The sequence below is a fragment of the Myodes glareolus genome, chromosome 25 (assembly GCF_982192425.1).
Source record: "Myodes glareolus chromosome 25, mMyoGla1.1, whole genome shotgun sequence".
NCBI classification, from domain to species: domain Eukaryota; kingdom Metazoa; phylum Chordata; class Mammalia; order Rodentia; family Cricetidae; genus Myodes; species Myodes glareolus.
The window spans coordinates 32,892,725-32,908,337 of record NC_142050.1 but is presented as its reverse complement, the minus strand read 5'-3'; the positions used below and the strand labels follow the sequence as shown (position 1 = coordinate 32,908,337).

At 40.5% G+C, this 15,613-nt stretch overlaps 1 protein-coding gene across 4 annotated transcripts in view; it reads right to left on the bottom strand.

Moving 5' to 3' along the window:
• Positions 1-1,673: 1,673 nt before the first annotated feature.
• Positions 1,674-15,613, bottom strand: part of Agbl3 (AGBL carboxypeptidase 3) — an 86,195-nt gene continuing 72,255 nt past the window's right edge. For 2 of the 4 annotated variants that reach the window (XM_087901840.1, XM_087901842.1), the window contains one exon: positions 3,979-4,519. In XM_087901840.1, coding sequence (XP_087757966.1) covers positions 4,099-4,519 — 421 coding nt within the window. In that variant the 3' untranslated portion in view covers positions 3,979-4,098. Of the gene's footprint in view, positions 4,520-15,613 lie in introns of all 4 variants that reach the window. The other 2 variants (XM_087901841.1, XM_087901843.1) reach the window with 2 other exon arrangements.

The window sequence follows — 15,613 nt, the reverse complement described above, 5'->3', positions numbered from 1 at the left end:
ACACACACACGACTGGGATCAGAGTTGTCTCTCTCCTTCCATGTGGATTGCAGGGATTCACCTCAGGTCGTGAAACCTGAGGGAAGTTCCTTTACTTGTTGAACCATCTCACTAGCCCTGAAATATGTGTTGGGGACAACTTCTGGGGACCTTAGTTTTTCTAAAAATAATTTTACCAATTTTTATTTTTTTATTGGGGAACAGGTGAGGGAAACCAGATTGCATCTCTGCCTACTTTCTATTTCTGAAAAGAATTCCCAAATTCTAGGTTCATAACAAAATTGAGAGGAAAGTATATATGATCCTGACTCACTGTCATCTAGGTTTTCTCCCACAGGCTTAACAGATTTGAATGTGGTCGATGATCCACTTTGAGGTAATCTTGTGATGTGGGGTCTGTCTGGATTCCGCTTTGTTTGTTGTTTTGGATATGGGTGTTGGGTTGTTCTAGCACAGCCTGGAAAGGGCTGTCTCTGCTCCGAAGTGCTGCTTTGGTTCTTTCTCCGGAAGTTTTCTGGGCTATTCTGTCCTACTGGTCTGTTGATTCTTCTCTCAGCACTGGTCACTGGAGCTTTAGAGAAAGCCTTGAAGTCAGCGTCAGTCCTGACTCGGGGCTCTTGCAATATTGTGTGAGCTGTTGCCATATAAACTCCAGCCCCGCTTGCTGACATGCACAACATGAAGTACTACAGTTCTGAGACTGCGCCATGGATCCAGGCACATCTTGACAATACTGAGCCTTCCTATGCAGGAACATAGAATATACCTCCATTTATTTAATACCCGGATTGTCCCAAGTTTTAAAATTTTTCTTTGTGTGTATTTTGACATTTTGTTAGATTTGCACCTAAGGGTTTTATGTTTGGGGTTAATGGTCTTGTGAGTTTTACCTTCAAATTCTGAATGTTCATTGCTGGGGTGTTTATAGAAATTCACTTTTGTATATTTGCTGGGTTAATCGGTTTTCTATTGCTTTGAAAATCTACATTTGAAAATAAGCTTATAAGAAGGAAAATATCATTTTCACTCATGGTTTTAGAGGCTTTGCCCACACCAGGACACACACAAAAATCTTAAGAAAATCAGAGAAACTGAAATAACTCTGAGTATACTACCCGACCACAGTGCAACGAAGCTCAGAGTCTAGCAAGTGAATCTCTAGTAATTACACAAATGCATGGCAGTTAAAACAACAGACTGCCGAGTGATGACGGGGCCAGAAAAGAAGTTCAGGAGGAAATTTTTTAAATTCCTGGAATTAAATGAAAATAAAGCACACAGAACCTCTGGGACACTTTATAAGCAATCCTAAGAGGGGAAATTACAGCTTTAAGAGCCTACACTAAGAAATCAGAAAGAACACAAATAAAGGACTTAATGCATCTCAAGAATTTGAAAAAACAAGAACAAATCAGCCCCAGATACAGTAGATGGAAAAATAATAAAAACTGAGTAGGAATTAAAGGAACGAAAATAATATATAGATCAGCAAATATAATAAGTCATATAATTGGACTTAAAGACAATAATCATATGATCATCTCAATAGGTGCAGAAAAACTCCAGCATGCCTTCATGATAAAAGTCCTAGACGGAGTAGGACTGGAGGGAAGTCGCTCAACAGGATAAAGCCTGTGCACGACAGGCCCACAGCCAACATCATCCTAAATGGAGAGAAGGTTCACTTGTGCCTAACTGATGGGTGAGCTCAGCATTCATCAGAGTCCTTTGAGTCTGAGCCGTTCCATTTGTTTCTTAAGAGTTTACAGCTCTCTGTATTACCCATCCTTTCTCACATCGCCCACTTAGTCCACTCCAAGTCTTGGCAAATTAACCTAGTTACTATAAATTCTCAGGAGAGCTAATGGAGGATTTCCAGAGAAGGGTACATTTGACCTTAATCTTCAAGAAGTAGTAGAGACTTTCCAGTTGTGTTGCTAGGTTTATGTGATAAAGAGCAGACAGAATGGTCTTTATGGAAGAGTGACATACTTAGAAAATTCAAAGTTAAATATTATAACGTGAAAAACAGAGTGTGAAAATGGTCCACATATATTCTTTACTCTACATGTCAGGTATTAATAGCAAATAAGAGACAAGGGGAGGGCATGTTAGATGGCTCAGTGGGTATTGGGCACCTGCATCCATGTGGTAGGAGAACAGAATCCAGCAAATTGTCTTCTGACCTCATGTGTACTGTGGCATCCATGACTCAGTGGTGCACTAGCGTTTACCCCCCCCCCCCCACAAAGTAAATAATGTAGTCCGACATTAAAAAAAATATGATATAAAAATACAGGGGATTATAAGGGAAAGGATAATGGTGAAATGATCAAGGAGATGCCTCCACACACCTCAGTTTGCACACTCAAAGAAGCCAGCATGTTACTGTGGTTATATGCACAAAGATACTCAACTCCAGAGTTTGTAGTCTCAGACTTTCATATGACCAAAGTTTCAAAGAACAAACGTCAATTTAAAAATTTAGGTTTGCATGCAGTTTAGCTTTCCCTGGTTTACGAGAACAGGGGCAAACTGACTCTGAGAGCTCGTACTTCTCCATGGTGTCAGTTGCCAGGGTAAGAATTCCCAGCAAAGAAACCAGGGACCTCTCCGAGAACCCAGATACCTACCTGTCCCCCCCCCCCCCCAAACAGTCCTTCTTGCTGAGAAACACAGTTTGCGAGGAAATTTATGGTCAACGTTCCCTACAAATAGCATTTATTTTCTTAACACAGCAGTGAGCTCTTAAGTCCCTTTCGGCTACTAGAAACACTGACCGTGAGCCTCCTTCCGCTTAGACCTGTGGCATGTCTCCCGTGCCTCTCTAGTCCCAGGCGTGGGGCTGCTTCCTTCGTCCTGACTGACACACTTACTACACTTACTCCTGTGCACATGTTGCAGGAATCCCTCCTTGTACACACTGTATTATTTTTATTTTCGGATGATACTGGGGTGTGAACTAGGGTTTCCCCACACTCGGCAGGTAGTTCTCTGTCACGGAGCTAAACCCTCCGTTTCCCTCCGCGCTGTTTCAGTCTTTTGTTTGGATACAGCATTCATTAGGTTGCTGAGACCACTCTTGAACTTCACGTTGTAGCCCAGGCAAGCCTTGAACTTGTGGTCTTTCTGAGTCAGGCTCCTAAGCTGTTGGGAGTATAGCGTGTACCACCCGCCCCACAGCCTGACTGCTCACCGCCTTAAGACAAAAGTGAGATGTCGGACTTACTTCTGAAATGCCCACTTGAATGCAAGGCTGGAGGCGTGTACTTGCTGACTCTAGGAGAAAGGGGATTTCTAATCTTTTAAAATTTTGCTTAATTATGAGAGGTAAAATGACTTTGAAACCATAATATATTTCCATGTTTTTGGTTCCACCCTGGAATCTGTGCAATTAGCATCTTCTAATATGTGCTATTTCATTAATTGGAGGTCTATAAATGACTGTTTTACTCTTCAGTTATTATTGATGTCTATCTTGCTGCTTTTAAATGTTGCCCAAACTAGCCTGGAATCCCTGATCCTTCTGCTTCCACTTCCCAAGTGCTGGGATTACTATCATATGCCACCATGCCTAGCTATCATGTGTGCTCATGGGAACAATTATATGATGCTCTTCTAGAAGGGAGGAATATTGCTTATTTCTCCCGTGCTATTTCTAGCACACCAACTATATAAAAGAGACAAGGAAAATGACTGCTGGTTTATCAAAGTGACTAAAATCATTAATAGCATGTTCTTCCTTTCTTCAAGTCTTAGTTTTTTTGTTATATACACACATAATTTTGCAAGAAATCAAAATTTTCAAACTTTTTCCCATGTCGATACAAATTAAATATATGTGTTTTTTAACTTTTCTATATTTCCTCTGGATTTTTAAAGTCTCTGAAAGATGTTTCATCTAAGGAAGATGGGATAGGTAAAATCTGTAGTTCATACCCACATATGCGTGTGAAGAGGGCAGGGCAGGGCAGGGCAGCGCAGGGCAGGGCAGCGCAGGGCAGGGCAGCGCAGGGCAGGGCAGGGCAGGGGCTGCTGATTTTTACTGTGTCTGCACATCTTGATCAGCCACAGTTCCCAGAAGCACTTTCAGCTCGATTAACTGTTGCCTTGGAACTTCAGATGCAAGGTGAGAGGGCGGCTACTCTCATTTGGTTTCTTGTTGCTTTTAGTTAGGTGAGGAACTGTCTGCTCAGAGCTCTTCAGGATGGATTCTTCAGGCTGAAGACTGTTACCACTGATAGCGTTGGCGTCCGTTTTAGGACGTGAGGGAATAGTTTCCCGTTTGCTGCTAGGAAGCGTCATATCTTCAATGTGTCTGGCCCAGAGTTGAGAATGTTTTTTCCTCTTCTGAAGATGGCAGAGGGGTGATAAACTTTCTAGGGATCTCAGAGGCACAGGATGGAGCCATTTTGAGGTATCTGTCACAAGATTCCTTCCGGTTTTCGAAGGGAGCTTTCTGGTTGGTGTCCAAGGCGTGCTGTATCTTCTTATATTTATGCAAGCAGTTGAAATGAGTCTAGAAAAGAAAGGAAATGAATGAGTTTTTGCCAAGTGTGTACCTACTTTGTGGTCCTAGGTATTCTGTCATGATGCAGATTGTATGTTTTCCTTCAGGTGAGCTCACTGGCCCTTAAGACTTTATCCTTATCTTTATGAAGATGAGCTAAGTCTTCATTTCTGGTTCTAAATATTTGGCTCTACTCCAATCCTCTTCTAGATGTCCAGAGGGTGTGGTTATCTGGTACCTTCTTCAGGACTCACTGACTTAGTAAACTAAAAGGGGAAATGATGTAGGTGTGTCTTTCTATGTGTTACTTTCATTGGTTAATAAAGAGACTGTCTTGGCCTTTGATAGGACAGCAGCTTAGATAGGCGGAGTAGACAGAAGAGAAAGCTGGGAAGAAGGGAAGTGAGGCAGACGCCATGGAACCAGCTGCCAGGTCAGACATGCTGAATCTTTCCCGGTAAGTCACCACCTCGTGGTGACATACAAATTATGAGAAATGGGTTGAATCAATATGTAAGAGTTAGCCAATAAGAGGCTAGAGCTAATGGGCCTGGCAGTGTTTAAAAGAATACAGTTTCTGTGTAATTATTTCAGGTGTAAACTAGCCAGGGATCCCGGCGGGAATGCAGCCCGCTGCTCCTGGAGCCAAATATAAAAGGAACGGCTAGCTTTACCCGAAATAATTACATGGAAACTGTATTCTTTTAAACACTGTCTGGCCCATTATCTCCAGCCTCTTACTGGCTAACTCTCACATCTTGACTTCAACCCATTTCTAATAATCTGTATGTCACCACGAGGTGGTGGCTTACCGGGAAAGATTTAGCATGTCTGACCTGGTAGCTGGCTGCATAGCGTCTGCCTCTGCTTTCTTTCTCCCATAATTCTGTTCTGTCTTCCCCGCCTACCTATGTTCTGACCTATCAGGCCAAGCAGTTTTCTTTATTAATTAACCAATGAAAGCAACAGATAGATAGAAGACCCTCCTACATCATAAACTGGTCTATACTTTGCCATTAAAATGTAGTTTGTTCCATCAAACTAGGTGCATTATACATGGTATAAGATTTTTTAGATTCACTTGTAAGAAATCAGTGAGTTTGAGAGACAGAAGTTTCCTTCAAGAGAGGAAGATTTTTATTTTATTTTTTCTACATACTAATCCCAGTTCCCCCTCCCTCCCTTCCTGGTCCTCCCACCTTCCCATCATCCCACCCCCATCTGATCCTCAGAGAGGGTAAGAACTCCCAAGGGGAGTCAATAAATTCTGTCTCAAAACTGCGTTGAGGCAAGATCAAATGTCCCCACCCCGCCTTGTATCTAGGCTGAGCAAGGTTTCTCTTCATAGGAAATGAACTCCAAATTAGGGATTGCTCCTGGCCCCACTGCCAGTGGTCAGATCGTTCATTAGGGACTGCTCCTGGCCCCACTGCTAGTAGATCATTGATTAGGGTTTGCTTCTGGCTCCACTGCTAGTAGTCAGATAATTCATTAGGGATTGCTCCTGGCCCCACTGCTGGTAGATCATTCATTAGGGATTGCTCCTGGTCCCACTGCCAGTGGTCAGATCATTCATTAGGGATTGCTCCTGGTCCTACTGCTAGTAGCTCCACAAACTGCCCAAGCCACCCACTGTCACCTCCTTTCCGGGGAGCTAGACAGGTCCTATGCGTGTTTCCTGGTTGTTTGTCCAGAGTCACTGAGCTCCTGCCAGCTCAGGTCAGCTGTTTCTGTGGGTTTCCCTGTCATGGTATTGACCCCTTTGTTCATGTTATTGCTCCTCCCTCTCTTCAACAGGACTCAGGAGCTCTGTCCAGCAGTTAGTTCTACAACTCATTCCTTGTAGCTACGTGCAGTCTATTTTTCTTTAGAATCCTATTTAACTTGGAATGTTAGCTATACTTTCATTAAACTTTCAAGTTGTGCAGTAATTGTAGCATTATTTGCACTTGGAAGAAATAAGACAGATTGCACATACACTTCACCTGCTCCCTCTAGATGTGACATTTTATACAGTCACAGTGAACACACTGGTGTGGAGAAGACACAGAACCATGCCCTCGTGTTGCTTCTCCAGTGCCCACTTCTCTCGTCTTGACGTCTCTTTAAACTCCTGGAAAACATTAGCTTGTCATCCAAATTATACCATTTTGTTATTTCGAGAATGTTATGTAAATGTGACCACACCGTGTGAAACCTTTTGGAATTAATTTTTCGACCCGCCCAGGATAATTCTTTGGGAATTCATCGTTGTTCTGTTTCTCCTCTGCTCCATTTTTGTCCATTTTTTGAGTAGTAGTCAGGAGCAATACTACAGTTTAATGATTTATGCATCAAAGAACCTGCGGGTCATTTCCAGTTTATGGGTGTTGCAAATAAAGCTGAATAAACATTTGTACACAGGATTTTGTGTGAACTTGTCTTCTTTTCACTGGGATTAAATTCCAGGAAAGCACTTGTTAGTTATATGGTAGCTATATATTTATTTTTGAAAGAGACTCTTGTCTGGGGTGACCTTGAGCTTACAGTCCTCCTAACTCTTCTCTTGCCAAGTGCTAGGGCTACAGGTATGTGCTGTCACAGGCAGCTATGAGAGACTCATTACCCCAGTTTATGTTCCCAGCAGTGATATACAAACAACCCAGTGTCTACATCCTCACTGGCATATGGTATTCTTGTTTTTCTTTTTTTTTTTTTTAGATTTATTTATTTATTATGTATATGGTCTTCTGGGCACCAGCTCTCATTACAGATGGCTGTGAGCCACCATGTAGTTGCTGGGAATTGAACTCAGGACCTCTGGAAGAGCAGTCAGTGGTCAGTGCTCTTAACCTCTGAGCCATCTCTCCAGCCCCCAAAACTGTTTTTTTTTAAGATTTATTTATTTATTATGTAGACAGCATTCCTTCCATGTATGCCCGCACACCAGAAGAGGGCACCAGATCTCATTACAGATGGCTGTGAGCCACCATGTGGTTGCTGGGAATTGAACTTAGGACCTCTGGAAGAGCAGTCAGTGCTCTTAACCACTGAGCCATCTCTCCAGCCCCCCCTTTTTTAGTGGTAGTCTTGTTGTTTCATGTTTTTGTTTAGCCATCCTGACATGTGTGCAGCAATAGCTCACTGTGTATTAACTTGCATTGCTGATGCTAATACTTCTTGTGCTTGGGTGCCACCTGTGTATTGCTTAGGTAAATGCCTATTTATGTCTTTTGCCCATTTTCTAGTGACTTTTTTTTTTCCTGAAGATTTCTTTTGCACTATATGTATGCCTGTGTGTTTGTGTAGAAAGATGTGCACGTGAGTGAAGGTGCCTGTGGGGGCCAGAAGAGGGCGACAGGTGACTCTCGGCTGCCCATTGTGGGTGCTGGGGACAAACAGGTCCTTTGCAAGAGCAGTTCATGCTGTTAACCACGGAGCCATCCCTTTGGCCTGAAATGTTTTAATGTTTTCCTGACTGTTGAGTTTGGGGGTTTTCTTACTTACTTACTTTGCTCTCCCAAGTGTTGGGATTACGGGCATGCGTTACCAAGCCTGGTTTATTTCTATGCAGGCCTTTTGCAAAGTAAACATTTTAAGACCAACTTATTTTTTTCTCTTTTATGAATCATAGTTTTGATATTTATTCTAAATTCCTTAGCCTTAGACCTGAGGATTTTCTATGGTTTTCTAAAAGTTTTGTAGTTTTATGTTGTGTATTGGTGTCCATGCTCCATTTTGAATTAATCTGTGTATAAGTGATGGATTTAAGCGGTTTTGTTTTTTTAAGGGCAGTTTAGCTTATTTTTGCGAACCAGCTCAGTTCCACAGATGTGTCTTCTCATCCTCTAACACTTTATTGTATTGCTGTCGCTATATAAAAGTTCTTGAAATCAAAAGGCCAGTTCCTTTTGCCAAATCGTTTTTGATGTTCAGTGTTTTTGTATACAAATTTGAGATTAGCCTTGACTATGTTTATAACAATTCTGCTGAGACCTTAATGGGAACCATGTTGAGTCTGTGTATCCATGGGAGAGCTGACATCTTGAGGTTTCCAGTTCACAAACATGTTTATATTTTCCATCCATTCATTTACATTTGGTTTTCAACATTCTTGGTATTTTCAGCTCCAAGATCTGTACATATTTTGTAGAATTACAGATATGCACACTTCATGTTTTGAGAAGCTGAAATGGTTTTGTATATGTAAATTTGGAGAGCACATGCCTCTTTCTTATAGGTAGAAATAGAACTATGTTTATATGGTTGTCTTATATTCTGAGGCCTAGAAAGACCAGCTGGCTTTTCAAGAAGTTAAAAAACAAGTTCCTCAAGACACTCTACATAGAGAACACCACTTTCCCAACCAAGTGCCATGTTTTTCTTTTCTTCCTAGAGATAAACTTTTTCTTTTCTCTGGTCTCGCTCTCTGGCACAGAGGTGACTGAGAGGAGTGGGAAGCGTGGGAAGAGTAGCCGCCATTAGGTTGCATGAGACCCTTCATTCCTTCTCTTCTGACAGCTGGGTTTCTTCGTCAATATTTTGTATGTGCTAATTAATAGTGTACTGTGGGTTTTCTTCTTTTTCTCACAAATATAGAAGGTTACGTTGCTTTTTAAGAACATTGAGTCATTCTTGAATTTCTGAAATAAGACTCTGCCAAGTGGTAAATCATATTTTTTAAAAAAAATTAGCACTGAATTTTATTTGCCTATAGAATTAATAGGACAGAATTGTTTTGATTTTCCATTTTTGTTTTCTCTTTGGCTGATTCTGGTCTTATGCCTATAGTAACTTTATAAAATGAACTAGAGACTGTTTTCTCACCTCCTGGAAGACACTGTATAGAGTTAGTGTTAATTAGTCTTTACATGTTTTGTGAAATTTTGCTGTGAAACCATATGGCCCATGAGATTCCTTTGGGGTGGTTAAAATTACGAATTCAGTTTCCTTACTTATATACCTACAAACATGTAACAATAATTAAAGAAGGTCATGAATCTAACGGGAGTGGGATGGGACATGGGTGGAGTTGGACAGGGGAGGGGTGGGAATAATATAAATGCATGAAGAAAAAACCCTTTGAAATGAAACCACCTCTAGGGGGCATGAAGACATTCTAGTCCAGAGTGTCGTTCTGTGTGTGTGTGCACGCTCTGAAGATATGATCTTCTATAACTTATTCAATCTGCACTTTATGTGGTTTCTTTGTGTGTGTTCTTGTGCATGTGTGTATACGAGTGCACATGTGTGCAGACACCATAGAACAACTTCAAGTGTCATCCCTCACACACTACACACCCCATCCCCATTTTCAACAGGGTGTTTGATCTGGAGTTTGCCATGGATGGTAGATGGGCTGGTTAGTGAGCCCTAGTGGTCTATCTCTCTGCCTTCTGGGTGCTGGGATATGGGTGTGGGAACAAAATTTAGGTCATTGTGCTTGAAAGGCGAGGTCTTTACTAGCTGAGCTACCTAGTTTTAGTGTTTCTTACCATTTCACTCCCCTTTTGCAAGATCTGCAAGGTCTTTAGTGACATCCAATTTCTTCCTGATATTCATAATTTCTCATTTCTTTGTCAGTCTTGTTAGGGGTTTGTCAATTTTATTGCTCTTTTCAAAAGACGAATTATTTTACTGAATCTTTTCCCGTCAATTTTCTGCTCAAATTTTATTAGTTTTTTCTTCCTTTATAGGTTATTTTCTAAGATTTTAAATTACCTTTACTAATGTGTGTGTGTGCGTGCGCGTGTGCGTGCGCGTGTGCGTGCACGTGCAGGCTGGAGACAACTTGTAGGAGTCAGTTCTCCGTGTTCATCACGTGCCACCCCTCCCACACTGACCGTCTCACCGGGACGTCTCTTTTATCCGCATGTTTAACTCTATAAATTCCCACCCAGACTGCTTTAGCTGCGTCCCACAGATTAGCTATATTGCGGTTTCATTTTCATGAATTTAATATAATAGCTTTACTCCCTTTCAGTTTACCACTAACTCACAAATCATTCAGCAGTGTGTTATTTAGTGTTTTTTTAAGTATTTGTTTTTTTCTTTTATTGTTTTGTTATTTATTTCTAGTTTAATTCTACTGTGACCAGAGAATTGCACTTTGTATTGTCTATATTGCTTAAATGTGTTGAGTTTTGTCTTAAGACCTATGTGTGGTGTGTCTTTGGAAAGAAGTGTGCTGAGTTATTGTTGGATAGAGTGTTCTATAATTACCAGTTATTTTTACTCTGAGCTCTTTCATATCTTTGCGTATTCTCCATCTGGCTACTGAATAAACTGTGTGTATCCAGTTCTCCCTCCATTGTGGCTTCACATATTTTACAGTCAGTTTGCAGCACTGTGCATGTATTTAAGGTTGCTATTTGTTCTTAGTGTACAGGGGTTTTAAAGTTTCTATACAGAACTCTTCTCTGTCTCTGTTATTCTTACCTGAAATCTGTTTTATCTAAAATTACCTTATCTACCCTCCTCATTTTGTCAGTGTTTCAATAATATGCCATCTTTCATCATTTTATTTTTAGCCTGCCGACACTGTCATATTGTAAAGCATTTCGTGTGAACTGCATGCCAGTGAACAACGCCTTAAAAATCTATTTTGCCAATTTCTTTCATTGTTTTATTTAAACATCTGGGTGCAATGATATATATATTTAGTTTCAAAACTTGGGTGGCCAAGACAGAAGAACTGTTTGAACCTACAAGTTCAAGACTGATCAAGGAAATATATAAAGCAAGACCACATCTGAAAAGCATTTAAAACTTAAGCTACTTATATTAAAGCACTACTAATATGGCAGAATTTAAGCCTGCCTCTTTTTTTTGTTTGTTTGTTTTTGTTGTTTTTTCCCAAATTTCAATGCTTTTGGTCTTTCTGTGACCTCAATGTCTTTTTCCTGCCTGTGTGAGTAATGTCAACTTTTTTTTAAAAAAATTTTAATAGTTCTTTTCTTTCTTCTTCCCTCTCCTTCCCTTTCTTCTTTCTTTCTTTGGCAGTCTCTTGTTATGCATCTCAGGCTCATCTCAAACACAATCTTCCTGCCCCACCCTCTTGTATGCTAGGATTACAGGCATGACCCCCATATTCATTTATCTGCAGTGTTTTTTAATGAATCTTTTTGAATAGCTCTTTGGAAGGTTTGTGTGTACTATGTATGTAGGATATCATTTTGTAGCTCTGGTCTGGTGTTGTCTTACTAGCTTGAGGAAACTCAGAAGCCGTCCTCTTCCCTGTGTGTCTCCCTTACTGTCTCACATTTATGATTACCTTAAAAGTTTCCTTTACAAACATCAGTGTTACACAATTTTTGCCTTATCAAGTATAATTTAGAAAAACAATATTTACCTGTATTTCTGCTCATAATAATCTTTTTTCTTGATATTCCTTTTGTAATCTATTTGTTTATGGAAAAATTCTTTTGAGGTAGTCTTACAGTCAAAGTTTCTTAGTTTTCTTCATCTAATCTTTCACAGATTTCTGCCCTTCAATGGATACAGCCCTTTAGTCGGATCAGCAGGGAGCCATTTCTCCCTGCTCACATGTGTTCAGACTGCTCTTCTACAGGAAAGATGCGAGTTTCCTTTGACTGATTTCAATATTGTTTTCTGTAGCTAAAATCTGTTGTATCACTAACATCCTCTTAGTGATTTGCTGAGCTCTCTGACTGTAGCTTGAAGGTTTTTTTGCCTCCCAATTTCAAGTTTTTCAGCAATTGTTTCTTTGAATTCCTTCAGATCTATCTTGTTTCATCTCTGCTTCTGAAATTCTGATAACACCAACAATAGACTTATTTTAAGTTACACACCAGTTCCTCTATTTAGTCTTTTTCCTCTCTGTTGTTCAGGATGAATAATTTCTCTCTCTCTTTTAATTCTTGGACTTTTTTTTTTTTTTTAAATCATACGGCTGTGCCAGAAACTGGAGTCTTTTTTTTCTAGTATTCTCTCCCTTTCCCTTCTCCTTCTTTCCTTTCTCTCCTCTCTTGACTTTTCTTCTGCCTCCTTCTCTCTCTCTTTTCCTTTCCCCTCATCTTCTTTCTTGTTTTCCTCTGTGGTCTCTCCAATGCCTCTCCTCTCTTTCTTCCTTCTTTTCCTCCTCTCTTCATTTTTCTCTCTTTCTTCTCTGTTCTCTCCACACTATCTTTGCATCCTCTCTTCCCCACTAAGGTTTTCTATTTTTTAAATATTTTTTCCAGCTGTGTTTGCTGAAGTATTTTCATCATGACTATCTTAAGATTGAGCTAGAAAATTTGAATTTCACAGACATCTTTGTATTTTGAAACTATCTTTTAAGAATTAATTTTAGATCTTCCTAGTTTTTTTCTTGAAAATAATTTTTTATAAAGTACATTCTGAACAGTTTCCTCTTCTCATCTTGACCTTGATGCTCCCCACCTCCCTACCCATCCAACTCTTTAGAAAACAAATATGCCAATAAAAAAGCCAAGCAAACCAGAATAGAAAAAAAGCAAAAACAGAGTTCCTAGTTCTTAAGAGACAATTTACTACTAGTACTAATTAAAACATGCATATTTTCATATTATAAGATTCACTCTAAATCTTATTTAAATCTTCTGTTTTTAATTAGTTTTTTGTAACTCTTCTCCAGAAAGAGAAATGGGGCATAAGATTCCATTACTGAGTATGATGGTGCACTCCTATAAGCCTAGCATCTGGGAGACTGAAGGATAGCAAGTTCAAGGCTAGCCCATGATATACAAGCAAGTCCTTTGTCTCAGAACAAACAAACAAAACAAAATAACAACAAAAATCACCCCATTATTCCCAGAAGAATTAACAGTCCAGGCTCCTAATATGGAGTCTGTTGACACAAAAGGTTTCTAATTACTGTTGGACAAGTATTCTACCTTCTTAATCGGCCTCTGCTGACACCATGAGGTGGCTTTATTGATGCTGAACCTTGGTGAAAATTCCTAACTCTCTCCCAGGCTTCCATTGACACTAGCTCAAAGGGGAGGGCAAAGGAAGCGCATTTCTGCCCAGTGGGTATCAAGTGTGGAGTCCTTATGTGCTTCCCAGTGTCTTCTGGGAAAGGTGACCTTTCCAGACCAGTGTTCCAAGTCCTGGTTTCCACGTGTTCTTCCTTGTCCCTACTAGAATACAGAAGCCTCGCTGTGCCTCACTGGCCACACGGTATCGGCTTACACACGCTGGCATGGGGCCACTGTTACCTGTGGCATTTAGCTCAAGTGGAATGGTTATTGACTAATTTTAACTATTTTCTATCCTGGTAGGCTGGGACTTTCCTGATCCTTCGGGTATATGGCCCAGGCTTTTATTGGGGTTTTTGTGTGCTTGTTGATATCTATGGGTGTTTCCAGATTGCCCTCTTCATCAGCTCCAAGTCTTAGATACAGGAGTTAAAATTTAAAATCAGAGATTCACTACTATGCCATTACCTGGCTCTTCAAATTCCCAGCGACTCACCATCTTTTGGAGTAGTCTTGTTTTTGTCTTAACTGTAACACCCAGGGAAGCAGATCTGGTTCATCAAGATGTGAAAACTCTCGTTACATTCTGATTTACAAAATCCTTCTCAAGGATTTTTACTGCTACATTAAATGGAATACCAAACATGGATTATTCGTCAGTATCCATACTCTGATGAATGTTTGACCAGATATAAATGTAAAGGCTACAAACCATCTCGGTATCAATGGTAACCCATGCAGGCCCCGCTCACTATGGGTCAGGCCAGAGGAGACAAGCACAGGCTGAGGCCTTAATTACGTGCAGTGTCAGAGCTTCCACCTGGCGCTTCTGCACGCTGTCTAGTCTCTGTGCTTCAAACGCACACATTCCTTTCCAACACAGTTAGCAAAGGGAGCTCTTGTTTCTTGCTTACCACTTGTTCTCCCTTTCCCCTGTATCAGTCAGTACCTATAGGGAATGGTGTAGAATATTGCTGTAGCAGTCAAACCAAGAATGTATAGAACGGAGAAAAGCCATCCTGAAAGACAGCTCTAAAACAAAACATACACAAACCCCACAACCACCACCACCACCAACAACAAAAAAAAACACAAAACAATGTACTATTGTTACTGCTCTTTGTATACCCACAGTAGAAACTTCTGGAGGTTTTTGCTGTAGGATAGGGCTTCCAATAGTCACAAGAAACTATGTGACCTCCACCCATTAGCACAGTTGCCAATCTTCTTTCACGTTTGTAAACAAATAATTTGCATCTTTGCAAATCTGGGATGGGATGTGGCCACCTGCTACAGAATGGCAGTAAAGTGTAGAAGCCTTGCAGGATTTCTCCTCCCCAGTTCCAGTCCTGGAGCTTTTCTTTCTGTTTCCACAAACCACCTGGAATTTTCTTACATTTCTTCTCTCTTATCATTATTATAACTGTGTGCTTTTTAATCAATCTCTCTTAGACTGGTTTCTGTTATTTGTAAACAAAGAGGTTTAGTTGCTGTAGTACTTGTCAACACTTCCAACACTCAACCTGTCCACACTGAGAGCAATCTCGATTTGAAGTGTAAGGACTCTTTTATTACAACGACTAGAAAATTATTGCCTAGACCTTTTGCTTACTCTGGAGTCTCAATTTTTCAGGCTCTTTGCCAATATCTATTATATTTTGCAATTAATTTTCCTGATTTGTAATTTCAAAAAATATTTTCCACGTGTTTATCTTTGCTGCTATGTGCACGCCCACCGGGTGTGTGCAGGTGCCCACAGAGGCCTGAAGAGGGTGAGATCCCTGGAACTGGAGTTAGAGATTGTTGTGAGCTTCCATGTGGGTGCCGGCAAGTGTGTGTGGCTCCTCTGCAAGAGCAGCCAGCTCTCTAAACTGGCGAGCCATCTCTCCAGCCTTAATTTATAACCTTTAAAAATGATTCAATTTTTTATTACATGTATGTAAGTTTGTCTGTGTGGGGATGTGCATGTGGAGACCAGAAGAAAGTGTTCAATACTCTGGAGCTGGATTAGGACAACTGTGACCACTATGTGGGAGCTGAGAACTTAATTTCGGTCCTCTGTGTGAGCAGCGTAACCTCTTAGTCACTTAGCTGTTTCTTTAGCACATTCATAGTTTTGAAGATGTTATACTCTTTTTCCTGCCTAGGTTCACATTATTTTTTCATA